Here is a 15,562-nt window from a genome sequence, read left to right on the forward strand (position 1 = left end):
AGTGGTCAATGGTCTCTTCTACACCACACTCACATAGTGGGCTATCAATAGAACACCATTTGAAGAGGGTACTATTACAACGACCATGACCAGTTCTAAGTCTATTCAAAATACACCAAATTTTCCTAGGAAGATTGAAACCTAGAACTTTCTCTGAGGGATCAACAATAAGACTTTTGTTGAAAACGTTAGAAGAAGTCCATCCCGAACGCCAAATTTCCTTGTCGCTTTCATTGAATTCAAGGAAGGTGTTAGTCCATAAAGGTTTGCGTGATTTCAATCTAGCAGTTCTAGAATCTGGGAAATAGGATAAAATAGGAAATGAGTTCGGATAGAAATGAAATTTATCCCAAGATTTCTTGACTGCAACCTGTCTACGAATATGAGGTGGAACTATACAGGGTGAGTCTTTGACTTGTACATATATTTTAACCGAAGATTCTCGAGGTCGAAAGAAACACTTTTTTCCTTTACCATTTTTTCCGATTCGGCCCTGTTAAAAAGATATAGCCATTTTAAATTTTCATAATGAGCTAATTCACCCCTGGTAACCGGAACACTGAAGTTTTCGCAAGTATAAGATATACAATTTGAACCTTGGTAATAAGCTACTACATTGGAAAAGCATCAAAAACTCACTTTAACATTCCATTTCTTGAACAAAGTAGTATTTATAATACAATAAATGAGTTATCCCAATTTCATTGACGATAAAGATTAAATGTTTTTCTGTTGATTTTCTATTTCATTTTCGATAATCACAACGAATTGAGCTCGCTACCACCCATATTAGCTTAGCTCTGATATTCATAATTTATATCCATTCATTTATTATATCGCATTTATAATATATCGTTGTTTATTTCGTACAATTTAACCTCACATTCTCAAATAAATAATATTCATCTGAGTTCTAACACAGACTAACTAGTAATCTGTGCTAGTAGTCTGTGGTTTTAAGTTTGAACCTCAAATTTCGAGTGTTGCAAATTTAAACACAGCAGTTCGAATAATCTATGTTCTAACCTAAAATATTTATTTACAGTGAGATTACACTGTTGTTGTTATTATGATATTTGATACATATTATATTAGCTTGAAATGAAAATCATCGAAGATTTAAAGAATCCCAACAGAATATTGAAGTTCCATACATATTTTCGAGAAATTTATAAACAATTTCCAAAATAATTGTGTGGATACAAAATAAATAAGTGTGCATTCTGATAGAAAGTAATTCCTTCATGAAATGAAGCATTTGATTTGCTCCAACTATTTCATAAAAATAAAAATAATGATCTGCTTCAATATTTTTGGAGCCATCAGTGTGAAAATATGGAAATGAAGTTTTATGGCTCTGTAATCAATGGAAAATGTTAGACTCCACTTGAAATCAAATTTGTTCTATAATATGTACCTACATTATAGTCAACTCTACTACTTGATTCATCTTGATTTTGCCATTGAAAATAAATGAGAAGTATTCAATATAAATATCCACAGTTGAATATCCTGTTTCTTTCAACTCACCTATTTGTTTTCATATTAAAACAATTATGGCACTCTTGGAAGTATGTCAATCATATACTCTAGGATGAATTTATGGAATAGCAAAAGAGTAAAAGTGTTTAATCTCAATCACATGAAAATTTGTCTAGTATGTACTTAGTGGTATGTTTCGGTGTGAGTTTGAATGACCCTCGAAGAATACAGTATTGTTCGATAGCAGCAGTCTTTAGTGGGATATTGACTGTTATCATTATAATGGGACTATTTTGTGAAAACTTTTTTAAACATGGGCATTATGGGAAATCTGGACTTTTCAAAATAGAATGTTGATTTTAATGAAGTATCTTCTTATTATCAGAGCTGTGCCAAAGCTCAGTAATTTGTAACCAAATAAAGAAATTGAGGTGAGCTTATTCAAATAACTTCAATTTCAAACTAAGTTGGCTAGTACTTCAATTCTAAAATCTGAGACATGACATCATAGTAAATATTCATTTCTGTGGATTTTTTTCCACAACAGAACAGAGTTGCATTTAGCCAAAGTACCCAATTTTTCGAATTTCACAGATAATTTTTTTTTTTTAAGATCAAGTTACTCGAAAACGGCGCTTTGTAGGAGAAAATATGACGAATATTTTTATTTTTCAAATTAGCCAAATATTGTTCAATGAACGTTCAAATTACTTTTAAGAGTTGGGTTCTTCGTTTTTCTGGTATTTTTATGTGATGTAATGTTCATAATGAAGAAACTGAAAGATGTGTAGGGAATCTTGTGTTCGGAGAAGATGTATCACATCAAGGAAAAGCTATATTCCAAAAATCATTTCCTTCAATAGAACCATTTAAGAGATATAGCTGAAAATCACATTTTTTTATCGATTTTCAACAGCCTGTATCTTTGTAACCGGGCCGAATCGGAAAAAACTGTAAAGGAAAAAAGTGTTTCTTTTGACCTCAGGAATCTTCGGTTGAAATATATGTACAAGTCAAAGACTCACCCTGTATGTGATAGCACCGGTAACCAAACTAAAGGAGTAGATCTAATAGTCCCACTAATAATTCTCATAGAAACATTAAGCTGTGCATCAATTTTATGAACATGAGCACTATTAAACCAAACAGAACAACAGTATTCAGCAGCAGAAAAAACCAAGGCCAAAGCTGCTGTACGAAGAGTGTTGGCATCAGCACCCCATGAAGATCCTGCTAATTTTTTAGATGGCTACAGTTGAGGGAGGCTTTCGTTCAGCAGTGGACGGGATAAGCTTGATGATGGAATATACGTGGTTTTTAAGTTACGTATCTAGAACAAATTCTTGTAGCAATTTGTTACGATGTTAATTGAATTTTCATCAAACTGATATTCAATTATAATTACCTTGTTGACTTAATAACTTTATCAGTAGTTTTTCCCATCATCAGTTATTATCAATTCATAATTTTCAAATCAAAATATTCCGAAAACGGTACATTGTATCGAGTTTCACCAAGAGTACCTTCTTGTTGTAAAATCGAATGATGTTTAGTTCACTTGAAATTTCAAATGATAAAGCCAACCTTAAAAAAGTTATGTTCAATTCTACTTGGAATAAACCGTGTAACTAGCGCCTTCTATGATAGATATAAAAACAGATCCATGGGATTTAGCAGCAAAACATTTATATAAAATTGCATTGAAATGTTGCTAGTTGTTTCGGCAGAATCATAAAAAAAGTGTAATTTTTTTCTTGAACGCCCTTCATCTTGAATACGGATGGCGTTACCATAATTTTTTATAAAGAAAACCCCAATTCCTATCCTAGAGACAGGCTCACAGCAAGTAAGATGACTAAAAAACCTGGTGTGTCTACTCTACTTATACCTGTAAAACTTTCAGACAACACGGGAGATTATACCTACTTGATCTCGAGAGATCGCGTAAGTTTCAGATGGCTCATACAGCGTTTATATTTGACATTTCTCTCGATTCTCGGCTCTCGTGACCTTTGATTATTTTGGGACGATAATATTTTATATTCTATGCTCGTGACAATCTTCTATAGGGAAGACTGGGGAGGGTTGACACATTTTTCACAAAATTGGTAATAACATTGTTTAACATTTACCAATTTATTTATATCAGAGTGAAATTTAAGGACATCGTTTATACGTTTAGTAATATTTAATGACTGAAAATGGAAATTTCAACCTTGATTATGAGTTCTTGAAATTGTCAGTGCAAAGTTTCTCAAACCTCCCTATACATAGGAGGCTTGATACACTAAAAGGGAGGATTGATTCAAAAAGAAATGAAATTTACAAGAAGAAATTAATATTTTATTATAATAAGACTACCTAAATCCAACATAATTCGCAAGTAAAAATTTTTATTTTACTACTGACACTCACATAGGCTGAATAGCACTCCATTTTCTGATGACGATGACGATCCAGCTTGCATCTACTATATTATTCTTTTCGGCGTTCATCAGAAGATGGATTTTTTCATTTTCGTCCTAAGGATCCTAGTCATCAAACAAACTTTTTTTTGTTTTTGCATTTCTGTTTAATACTTTTCTTTCGAGGTGAGATTTACTGTATCAAACCTCCCTAGAAGACAAATTTAGAAAATATAGGACGTAAACATATTATAATATACGATTGAAGATCTATACTACTGGCGTATATGTTCTCAATGAAATGCGCATCAAGATTAAAGTAATAAAGAGATAAAGTTTTACGTTTGTTATGCAAATTCTTACATCGAATATGTAGAAAACACACTTTAAGCTTAAAAACTATTGTTCGTGACGCGATTCCACACTCATAGAGGCACTGCACGCGATTACGCCTTCTTTGAAGAATCGATGAGGGAAATTTGAACGTGTATCAAACCTCCCCCTGTATCAACCCTCCCCAGTCTTTCCTACTCATTCTATTCCATTCATTTCATTAAAAATTCGATAGGAACTGAATTGTACTTCAATGTGAAAGTTTTCAGTGTGTCTAAAATCAGTATTTCATTCTCAAACTGAACCAGACAGATAGCTGGAATTCGAAAATTTCTGAAGAGTGCCACGTTACAGAACTCTGACTAAGCAAAACGCCAAAGCAACAGGTGGACGACAAGGTATCTCAAAAAGTCTGAAACAAAATGGAATCAGCATCTTAACCCCAAGACGACAAACGCATAACAAATGAAAATGACGCAAGAGAAGGGTAGTTCAAGTTCTGTAGTCAAGGTATCCCCACCTTAACGCGCCGTGCTTCCACCGATCCACGTCCGCACCGTGTCGAGCTAGTTTTGTTTAGTTTTGCGCAGAAACGGTGCGGACACGGAGCCATAGAATATGGATGCGGAAAAATTAATCGAAGAGATACAAAACTTTCCAGTGCTCTACGATCAGTCACATGATAAATACCGCAACACTGAATATAAAGAACGTGTTTGGAGAAAAGTTTCAACGAACATCCAGGCTAAAGGTAATATAATAAATAACCCAACATTTTGAAGCTTTTTGACTGTTTTTACCAGGGAAACATCGGACTATAATTCTCCCTGAATGTCTGTTTTCGAATTTTAAGTAGTCTCAAACTATTGGGTGCGACCACTGATGAAAACTTCAAGGTCCAAATGGATTATCTCCGTCAGCCCGGGATAGATTCAGGATACAAATATTTCGGTTGAGTTCAGAGAGTGTCAAAATCCATCCTATGGTTATCCGTCAATGATCAACAAAAATATATCCGTTCGAATTAAAATATGTTACAAAATAGCCTTACATCAATGTCTTTTTAAAGTAAGCAAATCTCTTCTTTCCTCGACTGGCATAGATCCTTAATATCGTCTTCAGCCGTGTTCAGTATGTGTAATTTTCTGGATTTTATAATTTTCAGATATTCAGCAATCTACTTTGATGTACCACTGATTGTATCAAACCTTGCATGTTGTGCAAATTGTGCGTGATTTGTGATTGTTTCCATCTCAAAGGAAAACTATAAAAATCCGGCCATTACCTTGCACATCTACAAAAGTCTGACGAATCAAGTAATCTCATTGGCAGGCATCGAATAGGTCAAATACCAAAATCACTTCTTGCCATGTGTATGAATTGCTTCGCACGAAGAATGCTTCATTTCTAGTTCTACTTCAGCTTCAATTTCATTCTTGAGAAGTGTTACAATATGGGTTTCAGAGGAATATTCTTGGACTGGTTGCGCAGTTTCCTATACCATAGAACCATGTCAGTTAGATTGGAAGAATGCTTTTCGAGAGAGAGAAATATAGAGCAGGGTGTTCCTCAGAGTTCCGTGTTGGGACCCTTGCTCTTTTTGTTGTTCATAAATGATTTGCCCTATCATCTTGCTTGTTTTTTGTTGATACTTTTTGCTGACGACACATCAGTGTTTGTTTCGACGTGGAGTCGTTGGGAGCTACAGCAGGCTTGTGAAAGCTTGATAGCAGTGTTTTTCAGGTGGTGCCGTGTTAACAACTTGATGGTAAATATCGGAAAGACCGTTTGTCTGCATTTCGGCCTGAATAGCCTTGCTATGACTGACTTTTTTAAATAATGTTATAATTTCTGCTGATTGTACAAAATTTCTTGGAATCCATATTGACAGGAATCTCAGTTGGTTAACCCATACTGACATTCTATGCAAAAAAGTTAACAGTTCATTCTTGGCATTTAGTAGGCTTAAAAACTCTCTGCCTCGTAGTTCTTATCTTGACATTTATTATAGTCTTGTTCACGGCCACCTCTTATATTTACATCTTACTTTGGAGCAACAGCACTATGTTTCAAGAGTGTTCGTTGAATACAAAAGAATTATAAGGCTGATTTAACACCAATTATTCTTCTTGTTCCAAAACGTAGAACACATGTGAACACTCTGCAAAATTTTCGGCAATGAATCAATTCAAAAAAGTAATCAAAAGTATGCTGGCATCGGTATGTTTTTACTCGGTAGGAAAGTATTTTTCATATCCCTTAGCATTAGATACTTAGCACTAACTGCAATTGTAATGTATTTTTTTTTTCTGTGACCTATCCTATACTTTTGTAGTGTCTTACAGGATCAATAAAGTATGTTACGTTATTTCCGGTCCTTATTCTTGTTATTTTATAAGGTGATCCTTGAAGCGGTCTTATGAAGATTCGAAGTTTTTAGATCAAAATGCCAATCGGTATTTAGGAATTCTTTCTGCATTACTTAATTTACTTCCTGGTTATAGTCTAATTGTCTCATGGTGTTAATTGTTAGAGTCAACATAAGAAGGTCAGTTGAGGATAATGAGTTTATCATTCTGTAGTAGTTTTTCAGAATTCGAATCAGGGTAAGGTGAATTCCTTTCATCGTCTACTACGATAAAATTACAACATTATAATAACAGGAGCCAAAAACGCAATAGAGAACGTGTTATTGCAGTTTCACTAGTGACTCAACCGAAAACTTTGGAAATTTTGGAACTATCATATAATTTCACGTTTTCCGTCCAATACCCTTTTGAATTTAGGTATCTGCCACATTCCATTCGTGAACCGATAACTACAGTTACTTTTTTGTTATAGGCTTATTTTCTTCTGAAAGTACATCATTCTACAGGCATGTTAAACAATAGGAGCAATTATTGTTTTTTCTAGCCTTCAGCTGAAAGATTGCCTTGAAGATCTTCAGTAGCCGGAAACCTGAAAAATAAAATTTTGAAATATATTGAAAAATAAGTAATTCAATGTAGATTTATTATGTTGCAGGTGGAGTGCCAGAATGTAAAAGGAGATGGAATTCAATTCGAGATCAACTTCGCAGGACGATTCAAAAAAGAAAAACTAAATCTGGACAGGATGCTAAAAAACGTTGCAAGTATAAGTATGAGAACATTCTTAAATTTTTATTACCTCATCTAATTGAAAAGGATAGCATAACAAATGACCAAGCAGAAGGTTATGACGATTCAGAAAGTATAGCTGAGTCGCATGATACCCAAGACTCATTCAACCGAGGAGTAGAAAATATCAGCCAAGCTGATGGACCTAAAAAAGAAGATGATCAAGGTTCAACTTATGACACAAGTTTTCACTTTTCATTAGAAAAACATCAGTTCGCCACTCCTACGGCAGGAAAGAACATTCTATGTGAAGTGAAACCGCAAGACATCTCAGCGAGTCAGCTTCTTGCTTACATGTTAGCAGAGAGAGAGGCTGTGAAATCGATCATGCAAGGTTCACAAACGAGCACACAAGATCCAGTTTATGCTTTTTTGTGTGGACTCGCACCAACACTAAAATCTCTCAATCCTATGCTGCTGAATGAAGCCAAAGGAAAACTGTTTAGTGTTGTGCAGGAACTAGAAATGAGGCAGTTGCAAATGAATGCCAATGGCCAAGGACACATAATGCAATCATACCCGATGCCCGCACAGTCATCAGCGTCGTCATCTTCCTCATCGGCTTCATCTGCATCAACAACCACATCTGAAACGACAAAAGTTAAGGAACCTTCGTAATTGAAATTGGCTTAGCTTTTAATCATTTTATGTATATCGTGAATTATTTTTGTGAATTTGATGGAGCGAAAATGAAAATAAAAGTTTTCATGTCGAAGATTCAATATTTTACGCTTTTTTTCGATGGGAAGATTGTGTTAACATTTTGAATAAATGTTTGTAATTATAGAATTTCCTATCGTGAGGGGTATCAATTGATTTGGTTCAATTCATTAATGAAAAGATCAAACTTGATTCTGTCCGTTCGTTCGGCGTCTAATGTTCGAGACTTGAAAATTTCAAGGTAGGTTTAGGGTCCGAAAATTGAGAGTGTTGATATATGAAATAAATCGATGAAGTGTGTTAACTAAAATTTCCACATGATTTGAAATCAAGTTTTTCTGATCGCATTACCAACTCAATCTCAAAATAATTTTCAAAAAATGGACTGAATGATTCGAAATTTCAAGATTATTTGCTGGGAGGGTTGAATGAATATGTCTATCAGCAAGAAGATACAATAAAAACAGAATTTTCGTGGGGTGCCGAGTTCTTAGGAATCAACTGAAGTAATTATTCAAAAAACTAATTCAAATTTCAATGAAATTTGATTTTATCTTAAAGGGACAAATTTGAATGCGAAATATACTTCATGGTATTAATCATATATCGGTTATAGAACTGTGAGTGTATCTGAGAAAAAGAAGATGAAGAACAATAAAAAAAACTTCCAAGTAAGTATGCATTCATTATTTTTATATTTTTTGAAACCTAGAACTTTCTCTAAGGGATCAAAAATTCGACTTTTGTTGAAGACATTACAAGAACTCCAATCCGAACGCCAAATTTTCTTGACACTTCTATTTAATAGTTCCACTGATAATTCTCATAGAAACGTTAAGCTCTGCATCAATTTTAATGAATATGGGAATTAAGTTGTTCAATTCCCTTCCAAAGAACTAAAGGGATATTGAAAGTGTACAAAGTTTCAGAAGGGCAGTTAATGATTTCTTAATGTCTCAATGTTTCTATACCCTAACTGAATATTATGATTGTTGTAAGCATATCAGGTTAGGAAGTTGATATACTTAATATGTTTTAAATAATGGCTAGTATGTGAAAATTTTCATTCTATTGTTGTTTTATTGACTTGTCCAATACGTAATTGTAATATGTCGCTATGGATGAATAAATTATTATTAAACCTGTCTTGGACACGAAACTTATAGAAGTGAGGAATTAGCCTCCTTGAAGCCATCCCAGATATTGGATTTCATCAGAACTCTGGAACTGGAAGTCGAGCTGTTGATCACGTTATGGAGAGAATAGGTCTGATGGGGGTCACAACAGATCATTAGGTCGCAGTGAAACGAAACCTCCTTAATTAAATCATAATATTAATTTTAACTGTACAAAGAGTGCTGGCATCAGCACCCCATGAAGAACCAGGTAAATTTTTAAGGATAACCGCCATAAAAGTAAAATAGTAAAATAGGTGAAATATATATGTGTATCAAAATTTTCAATGCTTTACCAAGGAGAGCTTGAGCATGAGATGAGAAATATAAGAGAGTTAAAATAAGAGCTAGCTGATTTCCTGATAATTCGCGAACCATATAACATTCAAGACTTTTATGAAGTGTGCAGACTACACAAATAATTGAGAAATTTGAGATATATTTTCATCTTTAGAAGTATGTTTCATTGTAATTTCATTATGTGAATTAAATTTATGACGTCACTCTTACCGCAGAATTGTAAATTTGCTTTAAGAAATAATAGTATATTATTCAACGAGCGGTAATGTAGGTCATAACTCACGCAGATGAAGTTTGCAGCACGAGCCGCAGGCGAATGCTGTAATTCATCAAGTGAGTTATGACCATTACCGCAAGTTGAATACTATACTTTATCTACGACTTTATCAATAAATACTAAGAAAAAAATACAGACTTAAAATATAGACAGAAGGAACGGGAAATAAACATATGTGCTCGATCCCGAGTACAAGAGAGATGGAAACTTAGTTTCACCAATCACAATCGAACTAGGTTCGGCTAGCTCGAATCCAGTACAGAGTACAGACATAGAACTATATTGAAAAACCTTAATAGTTGCCTATAAAATGCATTAAAATATACCAAAAAACATTACCTGTAAACGATGACTTAATGACCTTACTGCTACACCAATCTTGAAAATTTTTTCAAACTCCTTTATATTTTTTCCGGGCAAGTAATTCTGTATGATAACATTAGCTGTTTGTCTCTTGGAAATGTATAACTATATAATATTTCATCTTCACTATCTGAATTAATCGTTTTCAGCAAAAAATTCACATTAATTAGATATCAACTTAATTTGAAAACGTCAAAATTATTAATGTGACATTTCCTCGGATATTCCTCCCCTCAATAACAATAATGGAATGTTCCCTTTCGGCCAATCGAATAGAAGGAGAGAAGTATAGAAGCACAGATCCATATTTTCCGAATTATTATAGTGAGTTATAGTAGTGAGTTATTATAACTCACGCTGTTTGTTAATAGATACTATTAATTGCTCAAAAGCAGTTGAATAATGAATATATAATTCAATAGGAGTAGATAAAGGGATTATTATTATTGATATTATTATGATGCATATTATATGAACAAAAGTCAGGTTCGAAAATAACCTAACGCGTTTTACAACTCGGAAACAAAAGGAGAGACATCTTCCCCACTACACACGCCACTGCTTCAGATTGAAAGCAATCAAACGCATTGTATTCTTCAAATCCGAAGAATAATCGAACTCTCATCGATCCTCGACACCTTGCAGTCCGCCCGTCTTCCAAAGGATCTTTTTGACACGTTTATCGATGAATGGAAATCTTTCACTGGTGCCCGTCTGTTAGGGGGGCTGCTTTTACCGGAGCATTTGATTTGTTACGGTCTAAAGGAGAAAATCGACGGCTGCCTAGCCCTGATAGTGCTATTTGCGTTCACAAATGTAACATGCAGAGTCCTTTGTAGAAGGTATTGGGTAGGGAAGGAGATGTCGGGCATAAATCAGAAGGAACTCGAATGTAAATAAACCGGTGGTGGTGCTGAGGATCCAATATGCGGCGTGTTTTGAAAGAAAAGGACCGAAACAAGTTAGTTGGAAATTGGGAGCCTAGGATGTCTATAGGGGTTAATATTCGACCTGTTTCGCCATTGAAATCTTTCACAATTGAAGCAGAAGCATGGAATGGATTAGGGATGGGACGTTAGAACGGTCGGTTATTGAGTTTAGTTTATTATTAACTTTCAACGGGAGAAAATTTTAACCTATATGAAAATTTCACAGTTCAGGTGCTGAAATGAGTTGAGTCCGAAAATTAAATAAAAATATCCGTCTGCTCTCTGGGGGTTTCGTCAGAAATCATAAAAGCTATTTGTAGGAAAAATACCGTATTGATACTCCTAGCTTGACAACACGATTCATTTCTGTAGCAAAAAATCATTGAAATGAATTTTAAAGAATGCATTTTTCTTCGACTGACAGCAAATATTGATTTTGCAGACACCTATCAATCAGAAAAGTATTACTTTTCCTCTTTATCACTACAGGAAAAATAAAAATATTGCGGAAATAATTTGTTAATATATGGTGATTTTTTTCGAGGTATATAACTTTAAGTTGGCACACTGTTCAAAATGGCGACCGATTTAACAGCTGTCAAGTGATTTATTCTCAGTTTGGTTTGGCAATTCATCATGAATAAACTCACGCTTGAACAACGCTTGCAAATAGTGCAATTTTATTTCAAAAATAATGGTTCTGTGCGGAATACGTATCGCGCACTACGTCCATTACCGATGAAGCGCACTTTTTGGTTGAATGGCTACGTCAACAAACAAAACTGCCGAATTTAGAGTGAAGCTAATCCTCAAGTGTATGTCAAAACACCGTTACATCCAGTAAAACTGACGCTTTATGGGCTGGTGGAATTATTGGTCCGTACTTCTTCAAAAACGATGATGGTCAGAACGTTACAGTCAATGGTGATCGGTATAGAGCCATGATTACTAACTTTTTTATTCCTGAATTGAACAACCATGATGTCCAGGAGCTGTGGTTCCAACAAGACGGCGCAACATGTAACAGAGCTCGTGCCACAATCGATTTATTGAAAGACACGTTTGGTGACCGCCTAATTTCACGTTTTGGACCTGTGAATTGGCCTCCAAGATCTTGTGATTTACCACCGCGAGACTACTTTCTGTGGGGCTATCTGAAGTCATTGGTCTATGCGGATAAGCCACAAACCCTTGACCATTTGGAAGACAACATTCGCCGAGTTATTGCCGATATACGGCCACAAATGTTGGAAAAAGTAATCGGAAATTGGACGTCCAGATTGGACTACATCCGAGCCAGCCGTGGCGGTCATATGCCAGAAATCATATTTAAAATGTAATGCCACAAGATTATCTTCCGGATAAATAATATTCATGCCAATCGAATAATCCATCGTTGTTTTATTGCAATTTAAAGTTCTATAGCTCTAAAAAAAACACGCTTTACAATATCCTACATATATCATCATACCTAAATAATCGGATAAATAATTATATGTTCAAATAGGCAGAAAGTATATTGGATGCCCTAGCTGAAATCCTAGGTTCGCTATCAGACTCGGCAGTGAACCTTCTACTTTTCAGCCTAGTAAAATAAAGAACAATTTTCTCCAATTGAATGCAAATATCAATTTTGCAGACACATATTATTCCCAATGGGAATAATCATTCGACATTTCCTGATAATCAATATTTTATGCCACCTTCTTTATTTCTGAAGGAGTAAGTACTTCTAGGTAGCTTCATTGTCTATAACATCAATATATCCGATATTTTCCCCAAAAACTATGGGATATTTTATAAGTTGTTAAACTATAATTATTATGGACACATACATTTCCATAGCAACCAACCATTCCAACAAATGCAATTTATATCAAATCTCGTAACAGGAAAAATAAAGAGATTTTAGGAATTGTAATAATTTGCAAATACAATATCCTACATATATCATTATGAACAATCGAAGAAAATATTATATGTTTAACTCGGCAGCAAAGTAGATTGACTACCTTGGCTGAATTCCTATGAACTATCAGCCGCGGCAGTCAATCTACTTTGCTGCCTAGTAAAAGAGATAACTATTTTCGTAAAAATCAATTGCACATACCCATAAAAACATGTATTATTACGAATATTCTAAATACAATCGGGCCTTGGCTATAATAATATGAAGAAACAAACAATTTTAAAAACAAACCTCAACAGCAAGACCATAACGAGAACTATCAATACATATGTATGTTCAATTCTAAGACACCCTTTTGGTTTTGTTTCCATGTTCCATGGAGCAAAACAGACATCGAAAACATGCAACACATAATGAGAACGTTGATGACAAAAGTAAACTAGTACTACCTGAAAAGCAGCAATGAAAGAACAACTCTGCCGAGGAATAATGGTGGCAGCGATGTGCTGGACACATGCAACTTGCTCATATACAGATAGAAATCCTAAGAGCATACTTCCGAGACCAAGCAAGTACATCAACACCTTCACATCTGAATAAGAATTATTTTCCATACCACCACTAGACAATCCAAAAAAAACTGCAAATATGAGGAAGGAAGTCCCTAGCATGGAAGATAATATGTCGACATTGAAGCGTCGAACTATTGGCTCACATCAGGTGTAATACATCTATGTAGAAACAGAAGGAGATTTCCTAGCCATCTAAGAATCAAAATCAAGTGATCTCAACGAAAAAGTAGCTACAACAATATTATAAAGGATCGAACTGACAGCACAAAATTTTACATGAACATTCGTTTTAATATTATGTAACCGTTTGCTAAATTTCAGTTAGATGTTAGATCGGATGGATATTTCTCAATTAAAGATTGATAATTGGAGGGATTTTGCCTAGTATCAAATTTAATCGAGATATTTCAACCCCAAATCTAGCCTCGAATCATCATAGCTCATGCAAATTTCATCCGAGAGATATAATGTATGCGGCGGACGGCTGGACGAACAGAGAATCGAATCCATTCGTTACTTGAAATAAAAAATTACTGATATAATGGTAACCCGAAAATATGGCATTTTACCGTTTAACGAAAATGATTACACAATCGAAAATTCAAATCCTAAATTTCACGTTCGATATGTTGGATAGCAACAGTAAAATCCTAGTGTTGGAAATTCGGTTGGAAGCGTCATTTATATCCATAAATTATGGTACAAGGGAGATATGGACAATAACTCCAAATTACAGACGTTGAATGAAATATGCCTATAAATATATTGTTACAACGGTTCTGCACTGAAGGGTCGTAAAAACGTATGATTAAAATCAATTGTGATCACTCTTCTGGAATTCATTTATAGACCGACATTATTTACATTATTATTTAACGTCAGAAAAAACTGAAGTGGAAAATACGAGTATTACTTGATTTGAGATTATTGTAATTTCGCGTTTCTCATCTATAGTCTGTGTCCGTAAAGTATGGAACAAATTCATTTTTAGCTGAATAGACCATTCTAAGAAATAATCCTGAAACACGTCGATTTTTATTTCAATTCACAGTATTAAAAAAAAATAATCTAATATACAGGGTGAATAGTGTATTTTTATTATCTATTCTCTCCGCATGTGTCGTCGCGATTATATTGCATTTCATAGCTAGATAACTAGTTTTCCGCATTCGAATAATATAATAGATACAAATCTTCAAAAATGGGTTTAAGTAGAGGAAATATAGAAGAATTGAAAGGAATCGTTAAAGAGACAGTTGTGGCCGTACTGGATTGCTATTTAGATACCATTACTGAGAAAATAATGCTCAAGATTAAGGACAGAATGGAGGAGGAGTTTAAACGGCTGAATTTTCGATTGCAAGATGATGAGTTTCCTTCGACCGATCGAAATTTGGAAGAACTAAAATCAAGGCTTCACAAGACCGAGTCTTTTTTTTACTATATTTTTACTATTCTTTTGCTATTGTTGTTGTATAATGGATTGCTTCGAATCAGAATTGGATGACACAGAGAACAAATATTTTAGTGTTGATGATGCAAGAAAGGAGATTGAATTCGATATGTCTATCGAATATGAATATGGTACATTTCAATATACGTAGTATACGAAAAAATTGTGATGATTTGATGTTATACTTAAATGTCTTGGTGTTTGATAAAAAAAAATTTTATAACCTCCTCTCCCAAGAACTTAAATCAACAACCAATGTAAAAAGTAAAATTTTCAGATATCATCTCCGAATTTATGTAATTGTTAATTCTGAAAGGTTCGAAGCCATCCTATCGGTATAATTTTTTGTTTTCTGTTTTCTGTTTTTTTTGCATTTCTTTGGCTTGTTATGCCTTTCAATTGGTAATCTACATTTATGTTGTTCCTTTTTCAACAAATGTATTGATTTTTTGTATCACTGGGGAGAATGTTCATCAGTTGTAGAAGCAGATAATGACAGCATACAAGCTTGCTTAGGCTGTATATTTCTGCAAGTGAAGTTTTTGT

The 15,562-nt window shown here is 34.4% G+C and overlaps 1 protein-coding gene across 1 annotated transcript; it reads left to right on the forward strand.

Moving 5' to 3' along the window:
• Window positions 1–4,540: 4,540 nt before the first annotated feature.
• LOC123670682 lies at window positions 4,541–8,093 on the forward strand. Its single transcript, XM_045604207.1, has 2 exons — window positions 4,541–4,971; window positions 7,245–8,093. Exons 1-2 carry the CDS (start codon window positions 4,839–4,841, stop codon window positions 7,994–7,996), a joined length of 885 nt encoding a protein of 294 aa, XP_045460163.1. The 5' UTR covers window positions 4,541–4,838; the 3' UTR covers window positions 7,997–8,093.
• Window positions 8,094–15,562: the final 7,469 nt, after the last annotated feature.

Source organism: Harmonia axyridis, chromosome 1 (assembly GCF_914767665.1).
Source record: "Harmonia axyridis chromosome 1, icHarAxyr1.1, whole genome shotgun sequence".
NCBI classification, from domain to species: domain Eukaryota; kingdom Metazoa; phylum Arthropoda; class Insecta; order Coleoptera; family Coccinellidae; genus Harmonia; species Harmonia axyridis.

Excerpts from the sequence above, each read along its gene's own strand:
- LOC123670682 (XM_045604207.1), top strand. The coding sequence starts at position 4,839 with ATGGATGCGGAAAAATTAATCGAAGAGATACAAAACTTTCCAGTGCTC. Across the intron at positions 4,972-7,244 it reads AACGAACATCCAGGCTAAAG|GTGGAGTGCCAGAATGTAAA; the intron begins GTAATATAATAA and ends ATTATGTTGCAG.